This window comes from Ranitomeya variabilis, chromosome 2 (assembly GCF_051348905.1).
Source record: "Ranitomeya variabilis isolate aRanVar5 chromosome 2, aRanVar5.hap1, whole genome shotgun sequence".
NCBI lineage: Eukaryota > Metazoa > Chordata > Amphibia > Anura > Dendrobatidae > Ranitomeya > Ranitomeya variabilis.
In genome coordinates this window covers 618,844,416-618,870,124 of record NC_135233.1, presented here as the reverse complement: position 1 = coordinate 618,870,124, position 25,709 = coordinate 618,844,416, and the positions used below count along the sequence as shown (strand labels likewise).

The window sequence follows — 25,709 nt, the reverse complement described above, 5'->3', positions numbered from 1 at the left end:
GAGTGTCCCCCAATACACTCAGTAAGTGCAATCTTACAACAGCCATAGAGGTATACGGCACCTGTGTATATGCAGCCATAGAGGTATGCGGCACCAGTGTATATACAGCCATAGAGGTATACAGCACCACTGTCTATACAGTCAGAGGTATACAGCACCTGTGTATATACAGCACCCGTGTATATACAGCCATAGAGATATACAGCACCAGTGTATATACAGTCAGAGGTATACGGCACCAGTGTATATACAGCCATAGAGGTATACGGCACCTATGTATATACAGCCATAGAGTTATACAGCACCATCCCGACTATTTGGATATTCATCCACCAGGGGGCGCAGCAGTTTAATATTGAGGATTTTCTGTGTATTGACATTGTAGTGCAATATCCTCTGTCACAGATCTCCATCTGCAGTTGTCGGGGCATGCTGGGAGTTGTAGTTTTGCCCCTGCTATAGAGAGCTGGTGTTGGGGTCACAGGTTGACCCTCTCATCGCCCGTCTGCAGTTCTTGTGTATATATTTGGGGTGTGACTTTTCTTTTAGTGTTGATCTTTGTATTCTCCGATGTGACATTGTCTGTCTGATCTGTCGCTCCCCGACCCCTCAGTTCGGCCTTTTTAGCCCCCTGACCGCAGTGATGTTCACCCTGGGACCAGCAGAGATTATTACTTCTTCCCTGTTTGCAGATTTCACGCCTGAGCTCTGGGGATGGACACGGTTTGTTGTTCTTGCTTTATAGTGAAATCATCCATCAGGAAAGTTATTTCTGCTTTTTCAGCAAATCTGGCCCCTTGCTGCTTCACATAACAATGGGGTCTGAATATGATGCCAAATTATCTGAGTATTAGTCTCATCCTGTTAACTAGGGAGCTGCAGATTGGGGTGTCCTGTCATGGGGAGCTGCAGATTGGGGTGTCCTGTCATGGGGAGCTGCAGATTGGGGTGTACTGTCATGGGGAGCTGCAGATTGGGGTATCCTGTTAGGGGGAGCTGCAGATTGGCGTGTGCTGTCAGGGGGAGCAGCAGATTAGGGTGTCCTGTCATGGGGAGCTGCAGATTGGGGTATCCTGTTAGGGGGAGCTGCAGATTGGAGTGTGCTGTCAGGGGGAGCAGCAGATTAGGGTGTCCTGTCATAGGGAGCTGCAGAATGGGGTGTCCTGTCATGGGGAGCTGCAGATTGGGGTATCCTGTTAGGGGGAGCTGCAGATTGGAGTGTGCTGTCAGGAGGAGCAGCAGATTAGGGTGTCCTGTCATGGGGAGCTGCAGATTAGGGTGTCCTGTCATTGGGAGCTCTCGCAGGATCCAGTATAAAGCTGAGGTGTTGGATACTTAGTATCACAATGCTTGTTACAATGCCAGAAATGGTCCCTTTAGTGCCGCAAATCCCCCAAAAGTGAGCAGATCGGCTGCAGTGTTACGGGGCAAATAGGGAAACCTCCACCCTGGTCCATCTGGTGCGGGGTCACTTGTGACCTCTTGATTTCTTAGCGATGGTCATGAATCAAAATTTCCCTTACCAAAGTCTATGGATCCATGGAAATCACTGACAGCAGTCGGAAGCCATCCATGTGCAGTCTGCGCGCTGCCCGTTGTTATCAATGTAACAGGTGGGTTTTCATTGTCTGTAAGCCATAATCATCAAAATTAACAGAAGTAAACACGTAAAATAGATCACTCTGTGTGTAATGAATATGAGTGTCACTTTTTTTGTATTGAAGAACTGAAATCAATTAATTTTTTGATGATTTTCTAACTTTGTGAGAAGCACCTGTAGATAAGTCACGTGTTTCCCCCTCCCGAGGGTCAGTCTGAGCCTTGTGTTATCTGTTGCTACACGTGAATCGGCCCCGTTCCTTTATACAAATGTTGTGTGCAGTTCCTGTAACATCCTACAGGGGGCAGCAGATTTCAGGCCATCGTCACACTCCTTCCTGCTAGCGCCTGGAGCGGCGCTCGGATTCTGTCTGCTGTAATCTCCGCGCTGTTGTTGCATCATCGTCTTTTCTAAATCGTTTTTCTGCAATCCTGAAAGAGAAAAGAGCAGACTTATAAAATCTCAGGCGTGTCCAATCCTATAATGGGGTGACGCACAGCAGATGATTAACCCTCCACAGTTTCCCTCCTCCCTGAGCTCAGCTCACATTTCAATAAACAGAGCAGTCCTTCTGGTTAGTGGTCAGAGGGGTCCTGGGAGCCATTAGCGTCTCCACTGCAATTATCACGCTTTAATTGTCCCTGAGAACGCAGCGTCCCAACATTTACTGCGCAGGATTCATATTTGGAAGGAGGTCTGTTCTGCAGTATACCCAGGGCTGAGCAATAACCTAGGATAACGGCAAAATGAGCAAATACCTGTAACATGGCGCTGGGGTGGCAGCCATGGGCGAAAGTGGAGGTCCTGGCTGGGTGTGTGGATTTTAACTATGGGGGTGCTTGCAAGCCGCATGGTGCCTGTGATTTTGGCTGATGAGGACCGGATGTTCTAGAGTTCAGTGAGGAAGACCACCACTTCAAAATGTACTGAACCATAGTGACGGGAGGGGAATGTACAGTGGATAGCAGGAGCAAGCCAGCCTTCTTCCACTACCACCTGGGGCGCTCTCTTATTCCCGCATTTCTTCTCAGTTTTCGTCACATTTTCTTTGGCTTGCAAATTCTGTACCGTTCCGCTAGTTCTCCTGCCCCAGATCTCATCTCCTCGTTCTATCACGTTTTCTCATCTCTACACTGGATCACTCTATCTATTGACTCGGTCTCCTCTCACTTCAGGGACACCCACTTCATGCTGCTCTGCTCGCTGGTCAGACCATAGACCTGCTTCTACTGCATGCTGAGCCGTATCTTCCTTCCTTACATGAGACTCTGTCCCTTTTCTTTAACCCCTCCCACTCTGGGCTAGTCCCAACTATTAACTCTAAGACTGGAGTCACATTAGCATTTTAAAAATTGATCCAATGTTGATCCAGAAAAGTAGGAGGAGCATCATGCGATTACAATTCTCACATAGCATCCTTATGACATCCGATTGCAATTCAATTTTAACATTAGCTTTTACATAGAGGAATTCTCTACGTCATTTAAAGTTAGTTTTCAAAGTAAATATTCTTCAATAGATAGATAGCTACAAATATGTGAGTGACATATATAATTTGCACAGTGCTTGTGTAGCTTACTGTACATGTATTTACTTAATAAATCAATAAATTACAGAAAAAAATAGCGTGGGCTTCACGGAAGTTTTAATAACCAGCTGAGGGAAAGTGGACAGCTGGGGCAGATGTTTATAGCCTGGGAAGGGGGTAATAAACATGGAGCATCTCAAGCAATTAATATCAGCCCCAAGCTGTATACTTAGTCTTTACTGGTTGTTAAAATAGTGGACCCCCTAAAAAAGACGTACGGTCCCCCTATACTTAATAACCAGAAAAATCTAGACAGACAGATGCGGGTTTATATTAATAGGCTAGGAAGGGGTCATGGATACTTGCCCAGTCCCAGCCTAAACACATCAGCTCTCAGCTGCCCCAGAAATGGCGCATCCATAAGATTTGCAAATTCTGGCGCTTATTCTCACTCTTCCCTCTTGCCCTGATGTGGTGGTAAATGCAGTAATAGTGTTGGGGTTGATGTCACCTTTGTATTGGCAGCTGACCTCCAAGCCCAGGGGTTAGTAATGGAGAGGTGTCTGTAAGATGCCCCCATACTAACCCCAAAGTCATATTATAAATTAAAAAAGCACCCATAATAAAGGTCTTTAATTTAAATAAAGACACTGACACCTTTATTTTAACTAAAAATAAAAAAAGTTACGCCAAAGCCACTGAAGCCCATGTCCCCTGTAAAAGAGAAAACCTAATAAACAACCATATCCCTCACCTGTCCCAGACGTGAATATTATCCTCCAATGTCTGTGTCCCCTGTGAAAGTAAAAAAAATCAACAACCATATTCCTTACATCTCCGACCAGATGATAATTAATGTGTTCCTTGATCAGTCTACCTCTGCTACATCTAGCTGCCATGCTGAACGTGCGAGCGTTCAGCCTGGCAGCCAGCAGAGACACTGAGGTGCACGTGAAAGCGCAGCATCATTGTCTTGCGGTGATGTGAATAAGGTGAGCGGAGTTCTTAGCTGATGAACTCCTTTCACCTCACTTGTCAGTCAGGTCTGAGCTGATAAAAAAATCTGGCAGACTCATTGAATGACATTGGTCCAATTTTTTAAATCAGATTTCTTTGCAAGTGTGAACGTGCCCTACTGCCCCTAATCGCTCCCTACTGCTGGGCTGACCACAATCTATCATTAATGACACCCTCTCCTGAACATGTCACAGTTACACATAAGATAGATGGAAACAATATACATCTTTCAGGGGAAATGCTTCCATCTTTGTACATACCCTGCAGTAAATAGTAATAGTACATGTAATAACATAGGGGACATCGTTAATACTAGTGGATCTAAAAGCCGTCCCACCTCTGTGGATATGTGATCACTTTTCACAGCTTTAAGAACGCATACCCATAGAAATCTACACATGCACGCACCTGGGGCCTTTTAGGCCTGTTTACAATTATCATGGAATAACTCAAATAAAAATACTTTTCAAAATTTACTTTACAATTGCAAGGTAAGGATGCATTCCAACTAGCGCTGGGGTCCGCCAGGAGGGGATTCATAATGGATCTGACCTCCTGGTGACCCCAGCTAAGGCTGGCGGAATCCTGGAGTTACCAGGAGGTCAGATCCATTATGGATCCCCTCCTGGTGAACCCCAGCGCTACTGGGAACACAGCCTAAGATGTGTATATTTCAAAACATAATTATGTGCATAAAACAACAAAAAAGTAAGTAAACGGGCACGCCAAATATAGGCATTCTATATGCTATTTTTTTATGAAATCATTTTTTGGTTGTAGCCAACTTGGTGCAGGAATATTTATTTGTAACTTTACATAATCCCCCAACAATTCTCGCATATTATTTTTTCGTCTGAATGTTCCTTGCATACATTTTGTCCGCAAGTAGAACAGAAACGCTCCGATTTTCTTTCCTTCTTTGCTGGACAAATATAGCAGCGCTTTCTTTTTTTTTTTTTCTCTTTGCTCTGGATGTTCCAGAAAGCGTATTCCACATCGGATCATTGCCTCCGTAATTTGCCTTGATACACAGATTTGCTTATCACATGTAAACCTAGTACAGGCCTAAAAGGCCCCAGGTGCGTGAATATGGGGTAGTCCCAAAAAAAGGTTGTTATACCGAAATGTCTGTAACATAAAAATATATGAATAACTGGAAATTACTAACAACTATATACCTGAGGATTACCTAGATTTTCAAAATTCTAACTAAAGTACTTTAACAGAAAATAGAAAACAAGTAACCTGGCAGGCCTGCGAGGCCCCAGGTATCCGTTCTAGGGTTAATCAGGGTCCAATTAGAAATACTACAACATTCTAATGGACTTTTTGTTTCCCTTAGATTTTCTAGATGACTATTTTCTGGGAGTGAATGAAACCATTGTTCGCAGCTGATATCGTTGTTCCCGTGTATCAGTAGAAGGACTGTACAGCAGTGATTTGGGGTAAGCGGAGATCCTAGAACACAAAGTGCAGTGGGAAGATTTACAGGATAAAACCGACTAAAGGTACCTTCACACTAAACGATATCGCTAGCGATCCGTGACGTTGCAGCGTCCTGGCTAGCGATATCGTTGTGTTTGACACGCAGCAGCGATCAGGATCCTGCTGTGATATCGCTGGTCGTTGGTTAAAGTTCAGAACTTTATTTGGTCGTCAGATCGCCGTGTATCGTTGTGTTTGACAGCAAAAGCAACGATACCAGCGATGTTTTACAATGGTAACCAGGGTAAATATCGGGTTACTAAGCGCAGGGCCGCACTTAGTAACCCGATGTTTACCCTGGTTACCAGTGTAAAATGTAAAAAAACAAACAGTACATACTCACCTTCGCGTCCGCTTCCTGCACTGACTGAGCACCGGCCATAAAGTGAAAGCACAGCACAGCGGTGACGTCACCGCTCTGCTGTTAGGGCCGGCGCTCAGTCAGTGCAGGGAAGCGGACGCCGGGGGACGCGAAGGTGAGTATGTACTGTTTGTTTTTTTACATTTTACACTGGTAACCAGGGTAAACATCGGGTTACTAAGCGCGGCCCTGCGCTTAGCAACCCGATGGTTACCCGGGGACTTCGGCATCGTTGGTTGCTGGAGAGCGGTCTGTGTGACAGCTTTCCAGCAACCAAACAGCGACGCTGCAGCGATCGGGATCGTTGTCTGTATCGCTGCAGCGTCGTTTAATGTGAAGGTACCTTAAGACCAGACAAAGCAAAGACCTAAGCCATCTTGTGCCTCGGGGATGCCTGGTCGCCTTTTTGCCGTCCCATCCCCCACATTTATACAGGATCTGTTGGGATCTTGCACTCATTCCCACTATGGACTGTGCTGCAGCTGACTTGTATCGACCCCATGTTATCAGGGGCCACATAGCAGCCCGCCAGTATTTACTTCCTATAGATTGAATCATACATAGTCTTGTATCCCGCCCGCTGCTTGTAGAGTACTGACGTCGCCGCTGACACATGATCCATATTGGCTTGTATAACCGAGAAGATAACACCTGGATATGTGATCCCCTCCCCCAGACTGGGGCTTATGTAAGAGGAAAACTGCCTTCCTCCTGCACAGTGCGGGGAGATTTCAGGTCACCCCTAGAATTTACAGCCAGTGCTATAATGTGTCCAAAATGTGCTGCAGTTCCCGCAGAAGACGTAGAAGGAGACAATGTATGTGGTGTGATGGCGGTATATGGGGTGTCCGGCTCCACGACCGCTCAGGCACAGGGTAATATCACTGGCGCTCTGTGCAATGAGCTGAAAGGACCTTCCACATGAATAGGCCATGAGCAGATCCTGCCGAGCCAGGAATGTAGGGGCTGAGGATGTAACATGCCCGATAATGGATGGAGAGAGGAGGGTGTGCGCCCCTTCACCGCTGGGAGGAGGGTAAGCGCCCCTTCACCGCTGCTGGGAGGAGGGTGTGCGCCCCTTCACCGCTGCCGAGAGGAAGGTGAGTACCCCTTCACCGCTGCCAGGAGGAGGGTGTGCGCCCCTTCACTGCCAGGAGGATTGGGAGCACCCTTTCACCGCTGCTGGGAGGAGGGTCAGCGCCCCTTCACCTCTGCCAGGAGGATTGTGGGCGTCCCTTCGCCGCTGGGAGGAGGGTCAGCGACCCTTTACCGCCGCCAGGAGGGTGAGCGTCCCATCAATTCCACCAGGAGGAGGGCCAGTGCCTCTTCACCGCTGCTCGGAGGAGGGTCAATGCCTCTTCACCACTGCTGGGAGGAGGGTGTGCGCCCCTTCACCGATGCTGGGAGGAGGGTGTGCGCCCCTTCACCGCTGCTGGGAGGAGGGTGAGTGCCCCTTTACCGCTGCTGGGAGGAGGGTGAGTGCCCCTTTACCACTGCTGGGAGGAGGGTGAGCGCCCCTCCACCTCTGCCAGGAGGATTTTGGGCGTCCCTTCACCGCTGCTGGGAGGAGGGTGTGCGCCCCTTCACTGCTGCCGGGAGGAGGGTGAGCGCCCCTTCACACCGCCTCGTATCACAGTCCTAAACTGACATATGAGGAATCATCTTACTGACGCATCTGGTAAAACAAATCAGCGCACAATGAGGGAGAGTTATAGACAGAGGCAAAAAATTGTGTAAACCTATTAAATTGGCCAAATTAGTGTGAATCTGGTGAAGCGAGCTTTTAATATGTTTTCCCAGGGGCCTCTGCGGAGATTGTGACATGTCATGGAGAAAATATATCCATGCACCCTCATCCGTGACAGTTTATTGTGTTCTTTGAGGATGAACTCCTGTCTGCACAATCTGCTGCAAAAACACGACACATGATACTGTGTGTGTGAGAGATAACTGCAGTATATATATATATATATCTCTATCAGGATTATTCCTAGGATCGTTCGTTTCACCATTATCTTGCCATCTAAGCAGGCCACAGGCCAAATGAACAAGCGAAACGGGATGATCTTTTTTTTTGGCCCATAAGATCATTGTTGTCTGCAGCTCCTCATCCTATGTCAGCATGTGCTGCCGAGAACCATGTTAGCCTTTGCTCAATGAACCACCAATTACAGGTCTGAAGCTGAGCGTATGTAAATATGTGCTGCCAAGAAGTGTGGTAACCTATCAGGGCCGGCGTCCGCACCAGGCACACCTGGGCAAGTGCTGGGCCCCTAAGTACGTGGGGGCCTACTCACCGTCGGGGACACCGGCATGCTGTGGGGGCCTGGTGCCTATGCCTGCTCCCTCCAGTGGGTTCCCCAGGCTTACTCGGGGCCCCAGTACTTGCAAAACTTACCTCTCCCTGTTCCTCCACTTCAGCATCTTCTGACTGTAACGTTTTAGGTCAGAGGACATGATGACGTCCGTGCACCCTCTGCCTGAGCAATCACAGTGCAGAGAGCCAGGTGACGGTGAGGAGTCTGGAGCAGAGCAGTGGCCGCGAGGAGAGGTGAGTATTTAATTTTTTTATGTTTGGAGTATTACATGGGGCCCATTATATACTGGAGCATGATATATGGATCCCATCATACACCGGAGCATTATATTTGGGACCCATTATACACTGGAGCATCATATATGGGGCCCATCATATACTTGATCATCATATGGGGCCCATTATATATGGAGCATTATATGGGGCCCATTCTGTTTGGAGCTCATTATTCTGCATGGAGCATTATATGGTACCCATTCTGTATGGAGCAATATATGGGGTAATTATTCTGTATGGAGCACTATATGGGGCCCATTCTGTATGGAGCAATATATGGGGCCCATCATATGCTGTATGGAGCATTATATGAGGTCCATTGTTCTGCATGGATCAATTTATGTGGCTTATTATTCTGTATGGAGTATTATATGGGATCAATTATTCTATATGGAGCAATATATGTGGCTCATTATACTGTATCGAGCAATATATGAGGCCCATCATATACTGTATGGAGCATTAATAGGGGCTCATTATCCTGTATGGAGCAATATATGTGGCTCAGTATTCTGTATGGAGCATTATATGGGGCTCATTACACTGTATGGAGCAATATATGGGACTCATACTGTATGGGGCATTATATGTGGCTCATTAGTCTGTATGGAGCAATATATGGGGCTCATTATTCTGCATAGAGCAATATATGGGGCTCATTATACTGTATGGAGCATTATATGGGGGCTCATTATACTGTATGGAGCATTTTATGGGGCTTATTATACTGTATGGAGCAATGTATGGGGCTCACTATTCTGTATAGAGCATTATATGGGACTAATTATACTGTAAGGAGCAATATATGGGGCTCATTATTCTGTATGGAGCAGTATATGCATGTGCTGCCGAGAAGTGTGGTAACCTATAGTCACTGAACGAACAATTACAGATCTGCAGTGCCTCATCCCATGTAAACATGTGCTGCCGAGAATGATGGTAGCCTATTCAAATTTAACCAATGATCTGAAGCTGGGTCACCCCGTGCAGACAGGTCATTGAACAAAGTCGGACACTGTAAATGCTCTTCAAGGGTCACTAGGTGCAAGCAGATCTTCTGCACATGGCATTTGCTTATTATACCACCATCTCATTAGCACCTCCAGGTGAAATGTGACGCTTATCTGTCAGAAATGTGGCCCAGAATTATTACCGTCAGCTTTGGAAAACATCAGCACTTTCTATTGGTGTAAACAGTGAGCAAATCTGTGTGCAGCCGTGAGAGAAGCGATGTTGGAGGCAGTGGGTGATAAGTGGTGCCGAGGAGGTGCAGGGGTGCAGAGGAGGTGCTGGAGTGCAGAGGAGGTGTGGGGGTGCAGGGGTGCCGGTCCATAGAGCCCTTACTGTTAAAGTTGAGCAAATAGATTTGAAGGATCTGAGTCCAGCGGCTACAAACTATCAACACAATGATGCCTTACATGTGTCAGGAAGGGCGCTGGGGCAGCCACAGGTGTTAGGAGGTTTGCAGTACGGTGATATGGCAGCCACTGACTACTGATGTTACAGGGGCCACAGTGAGCGACCTGCATGGGCTAAACCTGCTCCTGTGGCTGCAGCATCTCCGGACTTGTTTCTATCGAGCTTATTGGGGACGTCATTGGTCGGTGATCACACAGGAGCTGCGGCAGCGTCTCCAGACTTTGTCTCCATCACACATCGGGGACATCATTGGTCGGTGATTACACAGGAGCTGCCGGCAGCGTCTCCGGACTTGTCTCCATCGAGCACATCAGGGACATCATTGGTCAGTGACTACACAGGAGCTGACGGCAGTGTCTCCAGACTTGTCGCCATCGTACACATCATTGGTCGGTGATTACACAAAAGCTTCCGGCAGCGTCTCCGGACTTGTCTCCATTGAGCACATCAGGGACGTCACTGGTTGGTGATTACACAGGAGCTCCCAGCAGCGGATTTAGCTGATTTGCCCAAGTGCATTCAGCAGCAGACGACCATTAATAACCTCAATGACAGCAGCTGAGGCTGGAGGTGCTGGGATTTCTGCACAAAGCTCAGACTCCAGACTGGAGAAATCCAGAGGTTGTGATCATGTTTCCGTCCTCCCATTATTGGCAGATCAGTGTCATCTCCATCCGGTGATCTCCAGAATTCCACGGCTTTTCCTTTTTTTTTTTTATGCAATTTCATTAGTGAGAAATGTATAAGACAGGGAGAAACCGGAGGAGAACACATGATGAAGGGTGAGAAGGCTGGTGCCTGTGAGAGCAGGAAGGGGCAGAGCGCACAGTGCTGCAGAGCATCGCTCCCCGGAGACCAGTGCTGCCAATGTGTGCTGCGCCATACAGACTGCTCTGCAATGAAGGTGCAATAGTCACAGGTGTAATGTCTATTTCCATATAGGATAAGTGGGCGCCATATAAATAAAGATGATTATACCCCTGTGAGCGGATGGCGTTGCCCCCGGCCAGTGACACATAGTATCTGACTCATGGTGTAGGTCAGGGAGGCGCTGCTCCTACAGGCTTCTGCTATATAATTGTATGGTTACAAATGTCGCTTTTCAGCCATTTCTTCTGCAGGAAAAATATCTTGCAACATTCTGCTTGTAACATTGTATCCCAGGATTCTCACACCTTGCAACAATTGTTTCTGGGACAGTAAGGGCTATGTTCACACCATTTTTTGCTGCGGGTTTTTTTTTTAATGCAAAGTTTCAGCTGCTGACAAAAAGTAAGTTTTTGTCAGGGTAGATTAGTCTCTTGTGCATGCAGATAAAGTTTAGTGCATAAAATAAAAAAAACAAATCTGATTCAACTTCATCAGGTTTTGGCACCAAAAACGCAGCAAAACCTGATATCTGCTTTTTATGCTTAGTTTTTGCATTTAGCCTTTGCTTTCAATTTGTGAAAAACGCTGAAAAAAACGTTGAAAGAAGTGGCATGCCGCATTTTGCAAAAAAACAAGCAATTATGACAAAACAGGAAATTAAAACAAGCAGTGGGCTGAGATTTATGAAATCTTACTGACTTTGCCTGTACTGTGAAATGCTGAAAATTTGCATAAAAAAAGCAGAGCAAAAAAAGCAACATGTGAACATAGCCTTAGATTTTGTGCCCCCTGTGCAGAACATCACGTATTAATTAGTCCTGGCCACTTGCTGCTTTATATACTACTGTTCAAGGAGCAAACATATGACTGGTGCAGCCGCACAGGGGCCCAAAAGGTAAGGGGGCCCTTTTCCATGCCAAAGCAGCAAGGAGCTTCTGTCATAGCCAAAGGGCCCATATATTGCTCTTGCACAAGGGCCCTTTTTCTCTCCGTGACCGTCACCACCTGACCAGTGATGAGTTATATATCCACGTCCCTGGAACCGCTGTATCCCTTGGTGGTTACATGTGACCTAAGGCTCTCGCTAATTTACTGTTACCACACCCCATCTTCAAGTTTCAGCCCAGACTCTAATCTCTCATGTTACTGAATTCAAGGATTTGGGAACTTTATAATTTACGGATTAAGAGACCATAAACTATAACCGCAGGGCGTAAAGATGCTGTAGCTACAAGGTACCTTCTGTCTGCGGCTCCAGTCACAACTGGAAATACATTCCTGGTATTAATGAGCGCTAATCGCACTGGTGACACTGCCGGAGACATGAGAGGAAGCATCACTGGCTGTGTGGGATTATGCCAGAACTCCAAATATGTCTGTCTCTAAATACTTTATAGACTAGATGTACAGCAGAAATACACAGTCACCATTACAGTCTATGGCCCCATCAGCACATGCGTCCGGACCGCGTTTTGCCTGGGATTTCACATGTATACGTCAACGGGGACACAACACATTGTGAAAGCACCCTTACACTGCACATCACACTGAAAACACCATCCCCACTGTCACACGTGGTAGCAGCATCATGCTGTGGGGAGGCTTGTCTTCAGCAGGGGCAGGGAAGCTGGTCAGAGTTGATGGGAAGATGGATGCAGGGCAATCCTGGAGGAAAACCTGTAAGGGTATGTGCCTACATTAGCAGCACAGTGGATTGGATTTATAGACATCCTGTGCCCACTGTGCTTTTATTTACCGCTGCATAAACTCCCCCACGGTGCAAGCTTACGAGCCAGAGCATGTCAGTTATCTGCAGCGGAGACGACAATGATCTGCAAACGGTGAAGAAGGTGGAAAGAAAGCCTTGTAATCAGACTGAATCTAAGCCAAGTGTTATCAACGAGGTTATTAATGGTCGTCTGAGGACGGGTCTGCTGCTGATCGCACTTATACTCCATATTGAATACATTCTTGAAAATCTTGTGTCCATTTTTTCCCCATTTGCAGATCAGTAACCTGTCTCCATCCGGTCATCTCCAGAATTGCACGACTTTTCCTTCTTGCGGAATGTTGAGGAGCGTAGCCATAGGATAAGTAGGCGATTTAGTTATGTCTGAGATCGCTCATCTATTTTTATGTTATTATCCAGTGCTGAGGATAAAACAGCCCCACCATACGGCAATGTCAGCGTGGTCGGATTTCCCTGTATTCGAGGAAAACCTCCCGCACATGAAAGCCTCGGATCGCTCCAGCAGCGCGGAGGTTATAAAGAATCAACGTTTTCATCCTTCCCGGAATAATTTGGCTTCCTGTAATTTCTTGATGAAAGTTTCTGCTCTTTTCCTGTGTGTGTCTTTTTTTTTTCTTTTTTTTTTTGTATATATTTTATTCATTTTCAGCTGTTACAGAATTGGCAGAAATTTCCGCTGATATTTGTGGTTACGACAAAATGCGCAACAGCTCCGAAGAACGAATGTTCCCGTGGGATGATGAGATGTGATACAATCCAGACTGCTGTTGTGTAACATCGCTGTGAGGCTTGTGCTCCTGGGCCCCAATATCTACCAGGGGCCCCAGCTACATTATATAACACTGGTCTATAGGGCCCCGTGTGACTTCTGTCTCTGCCTCTTCTACAGTTATCAGTTCTCCTCTGCTGGGGTTTCAGGAAAATCATTAAAATGCCTTTTCTGAGCAAACATCCCAGAGTCATCCAGCCTCTAAATCCTCTATTCCTGCCATTCTCAGTTACAGTGGGTACGGAAAGTATTCACACCCCTTTATATTTTTCACTCTTTGTTTCATTGCAGCCATTTGGTAAATTCAAAAAAGTTCATTTTTTCACATTAATGTACACTCTGCACTCCATCTTGTCTGAAAAAAAACAGAAATGGGCTTCCATCCCCACCATTCCACTGAGACCGCCCTCACCAAAATTACTAACGACCTACTTGTAGCTAACAGACAGTTCTCCATCCTCCTCCTTCTAGACCTGTCCTCTGCCTTCAACACAGTTGACCACTGCCTCCTACTACAGATCCTTTCCTCCTTTGGCGTCAAGGACCTCGCCCTATCCTGGATCTCCTCATACCTTTCCAACCGCACATTCAGTGTCTCCCACTCCCATACTACCTCCTCATCTCGCCCCCTCTCTGTTGGTGTCTCTCAAGGCTCTGTCCTAGGACCTCTTCTCAATCAATACCCTTGGCCTGGGACAACTCGTAAGGTCCTATGGCTTCCAGTACCATCTATATGCTGATGACACTCAGATCTACCTCTCTGGCCCAGATGTCACCTCTCCAGAATCCCAGAGTGTCTATCAGCCATATCCTCCTTCTCCTCTCGCTTCCTCAAACTCAATGTGGACAAATTTGAACTCATTTTCTTTCCTCCATCTCGCATACCTTCCCTACCTGATCTATCTATCACAATAATGAATTCACACTTTCCCCCGTCCCGGGAAATCCGCTGCCTCGGACTAACCCTGGACTCTGCCCTGTCCTTCAAACCGCACATGCAAGGTCTCACCACCTCCTGTCGCCTCCAGCTCAAACATATTTCCAGAATCCGTCCTTTCCTCAACTTTCACTCTACCAAAATGCTTGTGCATGCCCTAATCATTTCCCGCCTCGACTACTGCAACATCGTCCTCTGTGGCCTCCCTCAGGGCTGCCACCAGAAATTTTGGGGCCCCATACTGGCAAAATTTTCGGGGCCCCCTTGAGACTCCGCCCAGGCTCCACCCCAGCCCCGCCTCCACGCTCCACCCCTCATACTGTCCACAGTCCCACCGCTCTCTCTTGGAAAATCTCCACTTCTCACCTATCACACATTGACAGTTCCCATCACCAGATCACACACATAGCCGGCAGCTTTTGTTTTGGCCAAAAGATTTTTTAAGCCACCAAAATGACAAGGTAGACACTTTTGGCCAGGCCCTACTCTACTGTAACCTATTAAATATTTGTTAAAATATGCAATACAATATAGGTATATTTTTATTTATTTTTAAATTTTTAAAATGACCTAAAATACCACATACAAGGAACAAATACCACAGCACCATGACCAGATGACACATTACCACCACAGTGATCGAATAATATCAAATACAAGGAACAAATACCACAACATCATGACCAGACCACATATTACCACCACATAGTGACTGAATACTACAATACTGATCAATAATAAAAAAAAACACAATACTATCACCATAAGTGCCATTATACGCAGGAGATCTGTACTTAGTATGCAGTGTCAGTGTACAGGTAATACAGTGATCACCAGTGACATTATACACAGGAGCTCTGTATATAGTGTAGAGGTAATACAGTGATCACTGGTGACATTATACACAGGACCTCTGTATATAGTATACAGTGTATAGGTAACACACTGACTCACCAGTGACGTCTCTAGGTGAAGTCCTTCATCTTTCATCCAGCACAGATCGCCATCACTTCATCCAGCCAGGGGTCATCTCTGCAGGAAATAACACCGTTATCTCGAGTTCCGCTTGCCGAACACATTACTTAATTTTCTCAACTTCTACATTACACCACATGAAGAAGGCAACATAGTATCACTCTACACAGTAATAGGACCGCCCCTCCATTTAAAACGGTATACTCAAAAAATAAAATAAATACATCATTGCAGTAATAATATCCCTTAATTAGCCCCTATGATAATAATATTCGCCATCCTAGCCCCCGTGTGTCTCATTCCTGGCGTCAGCCATATGTTCTCCCATCCTGCCCTCATGAGTATCCATCCTGCCCCATATGTTCTCCCCATCCTGCCCCATCTGTCTCCATCGTATCCATCCTTCCCCATGATCCTGCCCCATCTGTCTCCAATCCTGCCTCCAGTGTCTCCAATCATGCCCGTATCACCATTCTGCCCCGTCTCCAATCATGCCCCCATTTCTGCAGTCATGCCCCCTGTGTCTCAATTCTGCCCCATCTGTTTCCAATCCTGCCCCATCTGTCTCCAGTCATGCCCCAGTGTCTCAAGTCATGCCGCCATGTCTGTCATCCTGCCCCCTGTGTCTCCAATCATGCCCCGTTTCTCCATTCTGCCCCTGTGTCCAGCGCTCTGCCCCTGTGTCCAGCGCTCTGCCCCTGTGTCCAGCGCTCTGCCCCTGTGTCCAGCCTTCTGCCCCTGTGTCCAGCCTTCTGCCCTGGGCCCCCCGGATCGCCGCTCTCAATAAAAAAAAAAAAAAACAAGTTCTGCTTACCTGGCCGCGCTCCTGCTCTCTCCACGCAGCTAAAGCGTGCACTCGCCGGTGACTGACAATGACGTCAGACGCCGGCGACATGCACGCTGCGACCGACGTCAGCTGCCAGCCACAGATTGGCTGGCGGCTGCTAACTATTGACGTGCGGGCGCGGTCCCGCACGTCAATAGCGTTAAACAGCTGCAGTGCCGGCCGCCGCCAAGGGCCCGGTTCAGCCTGCGGCTGCCGGTAGGGGCCCGGTGAGCAGATGAGACGGGGCCCGATGCGGGCCCCCTCTGCCCACTGGGCCCCATACGCCAGTCACAGCTGTAATGCCCTGATGGCGGCCCTGGCCTCCCTGCTAACACTTTCGCACCTCTCCAGTCCGTCCTTAACTCTGCTGCCCGACTAATTAATCTCCTCGCTACACTCATGCTTCCCCTCTTTGCAAATCCCTTCACTGGCTCCCAATTTCCCAGTGTATCCAGTTTAAACTACTAACGCTGACCTACAAAGCCATCCATAACCTGTCTCCTCCGTATATTTCCAAACTAATCTCCCGATATCTTCCCTCACATAATCTCTGGTCCTCCCAAGACCTCCTTCTCTCCTCCACGCTTATTTGCTCCTCACCCAATCGCCTCCAAGACTTCTCCCGAATATCCCCCATCCTCTGGAATTCTGTGCCCCAACACGTCTGGTTATCCACCACATTTGGATCCTTCAAAAGAAACCTGAAAATGCACCTCTTCAAAGAACCTTTCAACCTGTACTGACCACACGACCACCTCAACACAATCGGAGCTACTGCAACACCCGGCCTACTGTCTCCTTCCCCACAATCCTGTAGAATGTAAGCCTCCAAGGGCAGGGTCCTCGCCTCTCTGTATCAGTCTGTCATTGTTTATTTGTATTTTGATGTAACCCCTTCTCATGCTCAGCACCATGGAATTAATGGTGCTATATAAATATGTAATAATAAAATGTAGACATTTTTGCATAGTTATTAAAAAAAGAAAAAATGAAATATCACATGGCCATAAGTATTCAGACCCTTTGCTGCGACACTTATATTTAAGTCCCATGCTGTCCATTTCCTTGTGATCCTCCTTGAGATGGTTCTACTCCTTCATTGGAGTCCAGCTGTGTTTAATTAAACTGATAGGACTTGATTTGGAAAGGCGCCCACCTGTCTATATAAGACCTCACAGGTCACAGTGCATGTCAGACCAAATGGGAATCATGAGGTCAAAGGAACTGGCCAAGGAGCTCAGAGACAGAATTGTGGCAAGGCACAGATCTGGCCAAGGTTACAACAGAATTTCTGCAGTACTCAAGGTTCCTAAGAGCACAGTGGCCTCCATAATCCTTAAATGGAAGAAGTTTGGAACCACCAGAAGTCTTCCTAGACCTGGCCGTCCAGCCAAACTGAGCAATCGTGGGAGAAGAACCTTGGTGAGAGAGGTAAAGAAGAACCCCAAGATCTCTGTGGCTGAGCTCCAAAGATGCAGTAGGGAGATGGGAGAAAGTTCCACAAAAGCAACTATCACTGCAGCCCTCCACCAGTCAGGCCTTTATGGCAGAGTGGCCCGACGGAAGCCTCTTCTCAGTGCAAGACATATGAAAGCCGCATAGAGTTGACTAAATAACACAAGAAGGACTCTGGTCTGATGAGACGATTATAGACCTTTTTGGTGATAATTCTAAGCGGTATGTGTGGAGAAAACCAGGCACTGCTCATCACCTGCCCAATACAATCCCAACAGTGAAGCATGGTGGTGGCAGCATCATGCTATGGGGGTGTTTTTCAGCTGCAGGGACAGGACGACTGGTTGCCATTGAGAGTATGTGCACACGTTGCGGATTTCTTGCAGAAATTTCCTGAAGAAAACCGGAAATTTTCTGCAAGAAATCCGCATTTTTTTTTTTGCATTTTTTTTCCGTTTTTTTCGCGTTTTTTTAGCATTCTGCAAGCGTAATTAGCTTGCAGAATGCTAAAGTTTTCCAAGCGATCTGTAGCATCGCTTGGAAAACTGACTGACAGGTTGGTCACACTTGTCAAACATAGCGTTTGACAAGTGTGACCAACTTTTTACTATAGATGCAGCTTATGCAGCATCTATAGTAAAAGATAGAATGTTTAAAAATAATAAAAAAAATAAAAAAATGCTTATACTCACCCAGACATCTCCTCACCGGCGTCCGTTCCTCTTCCTATAGCTGGCGTGTGCGCACAGGATCTTCCGTGACGTCACGTGAGCGGTCACATGACCGCTCGCAACCAATCACAGGACAGTGACGTCATCGGCAAGGTCCTTCACCGCACATCAGCTACAGGAACCGAAGCGACAGCATGCAGTGGAGGCGGGAAGACATCGAGGGTGAGTATAGGACTATTTTTTATTTTAATTCTTATTTTTTGACCACTTATATGGTGCCCAGTGCGTGGAGGAGAGTCTCCTCTCCTCCACCCTGGGTACCAACCGCACATAATCTGCTTACTTCCCGCATCGTGGGCACAGCCCCGTGCGGGAAGTAAGCAGATCAATGGACCCCTAGGTGTGCGGAATCCCCTGCAATTCCGCATTTTAATGAACATGTTGCTTTTTTTTCCGCGATGCGATTTTTTCGCGGAAAAAAAGGCTACATTTGCACAAAAAATGCGGAATACACTTAAAATAATAGGAGGCATATGTTAGCGTTTTGTTCGCGTTTTTATCACGTTTTTATAGCGAAAAAACGCGAAAAAAACGCGAAAAATACTTAACGTGTGCACATGGCCTGAAGGAAACATGAGTGCGGCCAAGTACAGAGCTATCCTGGATGAAAACCTCTTCCAGAGTGCTCTGGACCTCAGACTTGGCTGAATGTTCACCTTCCAACAAGACAATGACCCTAAACACACAGCTAAAATAACAAAGGAGCGGCTTCAGAACAACTCTGTGACCACTCTTGACCGGCTCAGCCAGAGCCCTGACCTAAACCCAATGGAGCATCTCTGGAGAGACCTGAAAATGGCGTCCACCAATGTTCACCATCCAACCTGATGGAACTGGAGAGGATCTGCAAGGAAGAATGGCCGAGGTTCCCCAAATCCAGGGGTGAAAAACTTGTATCATTCCCAAGAAGACTCATGGCTGTGCTAGCTCAAAAGGGGCTTCTACTCAATACTGAGCAAAGGAGCTGAAGACTTATGACCATGTGAGATTTCAGTTTTTCTTTTTTAATAAATTTGCAACAATTTATAAATTTCTGTTTCTTTTCAGTCAAGATGGGGTGCAGAATGTACATTTAATGAGGAAAAAATGAACTTTATTGAATTTACCAAATGGCTGCAATGAAACAAAGAGTGAAAAATTTAAAGGGGTCTGAATACTTTCCGTACCCACTGTACATGTCTTCCTGCTGACAATCACTATGGCTGCTATTGGATTGTCGAAATAAAATGGGAACTAAACACAACAGTAGTGCACAGTTTGTTGTTACATTGTATCAGTAAAATGTATCAATCTGGGGTCCAGGATTTTTACTTCATGCAGGATTGTCAGGACTGGATACACTGTAAGGCTAGGTTCACATTGCGTTAGTACAGTCCGTTCAGCGCATACGCTAACGGACTGCGCTAACGCAAGTGCCGACTTTGGCACAGCGCTAGCGCAGATGGAGCATCTGCTAGCTCCATCTGCGCTAGCAGTGACGGACCCGGAAACGCTGCAGCCCGCGTCTCGGGTCCGTCACTCAATGAAGGCACATCGCCTAGCGCACGCCCATTGTGGTCGAGCGCTAGCGATGCATCCGACATTGCTTTCAATGGCGGCGTTAACGGACTACGTTACACCGCTTTATGCCGCGGTGTAACGTAGTCCGTTTAACGTAGAGCCAACGCAATGTGAACCCAGCCTAACAAAGCCTAAAGTGTGAGGCACATAAGGATTAGTGGGGTATTCAGCCCCTGGATATGAGCAATCATTTTCCAATATTAGGCTGTGTGCACACGTTGCGTTTTTTTCGCTATAAAAAGGCATACATTATGCATCCCATCATTTAGAATGCATTCCGCAACTTTTGCGCACATGATGCATTTTTTTCCGCATCGCTGTAAAAAAACGCAGCATGTTCATTAATTTTGCGGATTTTTTGCATTTTTGCCGCTATTTAATGCATTGGGAAGGTCCGGAAAAAACAGCAAAAAAAAAATCGCGAAAAAAACGCATGCGGATTTCTTGCAGAAAATGTCCGGTTTTGCTCAGGAAATTTCTGCAAGAAATCCTGAACGTGTGCACATAGCCTAAAGACTTAAAAAGTCACAAAACTTCTGCATAAGGCTATGTGCACACGTTCAGGATTTCTTGCAGAAAATTCTGGAGAATTCCGGACATTTTCTGCAAGAAATCCGCAAGAAAACCGCGTGCGTTTTTGCCGCGGTTTTGACGCGGTTTTGGTGCGTTTTTGCCGCGGTTTTTTCCGGACACTTCCCAATGCATTTTAAGTGGGAAATCCGCAAAAAAACCGCAAAATTAATGAACATGCTGCGTTTTTTACCGCGATGCGTTTTTACCGCGGAAAAAAACGCATCATGTGTACAAAAAGTGCAGAATTCATTAAAAATGATAGGATGCATAATATAAGCAGATTATTTGCTGTTTTATAGCGTTTTTATAGGGAAAAACCGCGAAAAAACCGTGAATAATCTGCAACGTGTGAACACAGCCTTATGCCGGTCTTGCTTGGCTCCGACAACTTTCTGAAAAAAAGTCAAGAGGGGTCAAAGTTTATCAGAAATTGCACCACAAAAGTGACGTACAAACCTCCCAGGGCCACTGTTGTTGCAGTAGTGCATTTAGACGTGCAGCTTATGAGCCATGATTGCACCTTGGTGGCTGATGACATGGCCCGATAGTCGTGACGAGCCTTCTGATGCACATGATTTTGCCGATTACACTGGTAAACAGCATTTTTGGTGCCAAAGAAATTTCATCGAATTTAGGGTATTTTTGGGGTGCTGATTCTGAATATGTCATCAGTTTTGCCAGATTGGCTCAAGTTTTTGAGATTTTTGGTATCTTATTTATAGCACTTGTTGGTAAATGCGACGCATCATCTCATTAATTTCTTTGGATTAGTACTTGAACTGAGCAGTTCTCAATATAGTTTTGTGTTAATTAGTGTTCTAAAAGTTTGTTCATAGCTTGATTTTTGCACTAACTTTATGTTGTTGTCTGTTTTCCAGTGAAAAGCATGAACTCATCAAGAAGAAGTTGTCTTAACGATCCAGACTCATTCTGTTACATTTGTGGTGAATACACACTGCCAAAACATAGAAGAAACATAACAGACTTCGTAAAAAAAAGTGTATTTTGCCTATTTTGGGGTTATGCTTGGGGACCAAGACAAGTTTTGGGCACCACACATAGTGTGCAAAGCATGTATCGAATTATTACGAAAATGGAGCAAAGGACAAAGAAAAAGCTTCAAATTTGGTGTTCCAATGGTGTGGAGAGAGCCAAAAAATCATCATGATGACTGTTATTTATGGTAAACACAGGTACAGGCACATCTTCACAATGAGGGACAGGCCTTCTTGCAGATTCCATGTTACTCCCATTTTCGTTTCTTATGCTTAGTGAATCCTTGCACTTGCACTGCACAGAAATAACAGTCATCATGATGATTTTTTGGCTCTCTCCACACCATTGGAACACCAAATTTGAAGCTTTTTCTTTGTCCTTTGCTCCATTTTCGTAATAATTCGATACATGCTTTGCACACTATGTGTGGTGCCCAAAACTTGTCTTGGTCCCCAAGCATAACCCCAAAATAGGCAAAATACACTTTTTTTTACGAAGTCTGTTATGTTTCTTCTATGTTTTGGCAGTGTGTATTCACCACAAATGTAACAGAATGAGTCTGGATCGTTAAGACAACTTCTTCTTGATGAGTTCATGCTTTTCACTGGAAAACAGACAACAACATAAAGTTAGTGCAAAAATCAAGCTATGAACAAACTTTTAGAACACTAATTAACACAAAACTATATTGAGAACTGCTCAGTTCAAGTACTAATCCAAAGAAATTAATGAGATGATGCGTCACATTTACCAACAAGTGCTATAAATAAGATACCAAAAATGTCAAAAACTTGAGCCAATCTGGCAAAACTGATAGCATATTCAGAATCAGCACCCCAAAAATACCCCAAATTCATTAAAATATTTTGGACACCAGAAAAAAATTTTTTTTTTGTTGACCTGTGTTATAGGCCGGTCTTCATGCACCGAAGCACAAGTACTTGCTAATTCCTTCAAGGGAGAGACTTGTGCTGTTATCTGATAGTCCCTGTATAGGGTACTTGGTATTGGTTTCTCAAACCAGACAACCCCTTTAAGCTTTCTTTATATGGCTGATCTCGTATTGATGGACCTGACGATTATCCACGGATCAGATGTGACAGGTGACATCTGCTTGGGGCACAATGACGGCCCGACGGAGGAATCTGCTCTGAGCTCAGCACATCGCGGCCATGTTTAGTCTACCACAATATGGTTAACGATCATGGTTACATTGGTGACTCCAAATTCTTGTGTTCCCATTGATAGGACAGGGGGTGTTCTGGAGCGGGGCTTCCGATTGGTGGAGGGCTTGGGGTGGGTTTCATTCACTCCATGTGTGGAGGGTGAATCTGCGAGTCGATTGTATCCAGATGCCCCCGGCCCATGTTTTTCATATTATATTTGCTGAGAGGAAAGGACAATAAAAGTCTTATTTGTTTTCAAAGTCATCATGTAAATTCAGAGAACTGGCTCCAGCCAGCTCCTCACCGAGGATGACTAAGGAAAACCGAGAAACCTGAAGCCACATTTAATATTCTCATTATATGTTCCCAATGAAATCAAATGAAAAATGCCCAGAAACAAAATGTATCTAAGCCTATGTATCTAATCCTATTATGTGTGATACCGTCTGCTGAGCTGTTATGTGTAATACTGCGATATCTACAGTGGAGCACGGCAGAGGCTCGGTGATGTCTACAGTGGAGCACTGCGGGGGTTCGGTGATGTCTACAGTGGAGCACGGCGGGGGCTCGGTGATGTCTACAGTGGAGCACGGCGGGGGCTCGGTGATGTCTACAGTGGAGCACGGCGGGGGCTCGGTGATGTCTACAGTGGAGCACGGCGGGGGCTCGGTGATGTCTACAGTGGAGCACGGCGGGGGCTCGGTGATGTCTACAGTGGAGCACGGCGGGGGCTCGGTGATGTCTATAGTGGAGCACGGGGGCTCAGTATTGTCTAACGTGGAGCATGGCAGGGGCTCGGTGATGTCTGCAGTGAAGCACTGCAAGGGCTTGTTGATGCCTACAGTTAGGCATGGCGGAGGCTCGGAAATGTCTACAGTGAAGCACGATGGGGGCTCAGTTATGGCTACAGTGAAGCATAGCGGAGTCTTGGGGATGTCTACAGTAAAGCACAATAGTGGCTCGGTGATGTCTACAGTGAAGCGCGGCAGGGGCTCGGTGATGTCTACAGTGAAACACTGCAAGGGTTTGTTGATGCCTACAGTGAAGCATGGATGGGGCTCGGTGATGTCTACAGTAACAACGGGGGCTCAGCGATATCTCTAGTAAAGGACTGTGGGGGCTCGGTGATGACTACAGTGAAGCACGGTGGGGACTTGATGATCTCTACATGAAGCACAGCAGGGGATCAGTGATGTCTACAGTGAAGCATGGTGGGGTTTTGGGGATGTCGTCAGTGAAGCATGGCAGAGCTCGGTGAGGTCTATAGTGAAGCACAACGGGCTCGGTGATGACTATAGTGAAGCATGGTAGGGGCTCGGTGATGTCATAGTGGAGCACGACATGGGCTTGGCGATATCTACAGTAGAGCATGGCGGGGGATTGGCGATGTCTACAGTGGAGCATGGCGGAGGCTTGGTGATGTCTACAGTGAAGCACAACAGGGGCTCGGAGTTGTCTACAGTGGAGCATGGCGGGGCTCGGAGATGTGTATAGTGAAGCACAGCGGAGGCTTGGTGATGTCTACAGTGGATTATGGCAGGGGGGCTTGATGATGTCTACAGTGAAGCACTGCAAGGGCTTGTTCATGACTACAGTGAAGCATTGGGGGGGCTTGGTGATGTCTACAGTGAAGTACGACGGGGCTAGGCGATGTCTATACTGAAGCACGGTAGGGGCTTGTTGATGCCTACAGTGAAGCATGGAGGGGGCTCTGTGACTAAGGGCAGACACAGAATCGGGTCCCGAACTTTATGGCCAATGTGAACATACGTTTATGTGCTGCATGTATACCAACTTTAACCAAGCTCACTTTTTGCGTTTTTCTTTGTATTTTTGCTTTTTGTGCAAGCCGGGGCATGGCCTCCCTTCCTTGAGCTGGAAATTACATTTTAATAGCTTCCCAAGGCCGGTGTCCTCAGTTCAGGACCTGGTCCTTTGTCTGCTATTATTCATACTCTGAGGTCAACTCTGACACATGGTAAGATTTTTAATATTAGACAGTGTGGGACTGTCCTGAACAGGGTCACCTTGCTGATGATGGGGTGGCTTTTATACTATTTTTGATTAAAAAAAACAAAACTAACAGTATTACTAAGAACCCGATGTTACTTAAATGCACTTTTGCTTTTTAAGTACGGTATTTAGTTACAGCAGGGTTTGTTCATTTTGCTTCTTGTAGTGAAATATTATTGTAACATTGTGACTATTATTAAGATTATATGGAATGTATAGATAGAAATCTGCATTTAATGTGTTCTGTCCTAGTACCTTTGCTGTTGGTTCTCGGTCACGTTGTGTGCAGCGTCTTCAGGATGTATCAATGCCGAGCCCCGAGCTGCAGAGCTGACACTATTTCTGACCATCCAAACCAGGAAAGGTGGTTCTCACATTGTTTCTGCTTCAAAGGTAAGTCCCCGCCGTTTAATGGCCGCTGAGGGGTTCAGGTCTGTATGTAATGTGTGATATGACGGGTCACATGCCGGAAGATAGCGCAGGTGACCTTACCAGAGCGCTGACTTCTCCTTCTCACTTCCCCTTCCAAGCTGGGGGAGGCATAAATAAAAGGAAGTGTGCCCAATCTGAAAATAAGACCCCAAGACAGGAATCCCAGAAACTGTAACCCCTGACATGCTGAACATTGCAACGAAGGCTTCATGTATTGTCATTAGGGTTTTGGTGTCAGTGTGAGACCCTCGTAAAATTCAGGAGACATCGTGACTTGCATTTTGTACTACTGGATCATGAGGACTGTCAGCCAGACGTTGTACTTTACATCACTTATTTTTCTGAAGATCATTGCTTTAGTCTATACTGTCAGGAGGGTGCAGGAAAGCCGCCTGCAGCATCGGGAGGGTGCGGGAAAGGCACCTGTAGCGTCAGGAGGGTGCGGGAAAGCCACCTGTAGCGTCAGGAGGGTGCGGAAAAGGCACCTGTAGCGTCAGGAGGGTCCAGGAAAGGCATCTGCAGCATCAAAATGGTGCGGGAAAGCAAGTTGTAGTGTCAGAAGGGTGCGGGAAAGCCACCTGTAGCGTCGGGAGGGTGCGGGAAAGGCGCCTATCAATATCAAACAGTCCTTTATCTGAGAAATGGAGAGGATC

At 46.5% G+C, this 25,709-nt stretch overlaps 1 protein-coding gene and 1 long non-coding RNA gene across 3 annotated transcripts in view; one reads left to right on the top strand and one right to left on the bottom strand.

The window, feature by feature from the left end:
- The window catches only part of LOC143807368 (uncharacterized), a 163,236-nt gene that overhangs the window by 13,725 nt on the left and 123,802 nt on the right, over window positions 1-25,709 (top strand). The window contains exons 2-3 of the long non-coding RNA XR_013221712.1: window positions 5,488-5,590; window positions 24,877-25,017. This is a non-coding gene — a long non-coding RNA (uncharacterized LOC143807368). The remainder of the gene's footprint in view (window positions 1-5,487; window positions 5,591-24,876; window positions 25,018-25,709) is intronic.
- LOC143807367 (uncharacterized) lies at window positions 1,714-25,003 on the bottom strand. Of its 2 annotated transcripts, XM_077288826.1 has the most exons (3): window positions 24,880-24,993; window positions 3,883-3,923; window positions 1,714-2,031 (listed from the first exon to the last, which is right to left on the bottom strand). In XM_077288826.1, the coding sequence occupies exons 1-3, from the start codon at window positions 24,972-24,974 to the stop codon at window positions 1,862-1,864; spliced, it is 306 nt and encodes a 101-aa protein (XP_077144941.1). In that variant the 5' UTR covers window positions 24,975-24,993; the 3' UTR covers window positions 1,714-1,861. The 2 variants fall into 2 exon arrangements, 1 of the variants encoding a protein (XP_077144941.1); XR_013221711.1 differs by lacking the exon at window positions 3,883-3,923 and having other exon boundaries at window positions 24,880-25,003.

Coding starts and splice junctions, on each gene's coding strand:
- LOC143807367 (XM_077288826.1), bottom strand. CDS start 24,974: ATGGTCAGAAATAGTGTCAGCTCTGCAGCTCGGGGCTCGGCATTGATA. Junction 3,924..24,879: donor ACCGAGAACCAACAGCAAAG/GTACTAGGACAG, acceptor TTACTTTCACAG/GGGACACAGACATTGGAGGA. Junction 2,032..3,882: donor AATATTCACGTCTGGGACAG/GTGAGGGATATG, acceptor TTTCTCTTTCAG/GATTGCAGAAAAACGATTTA.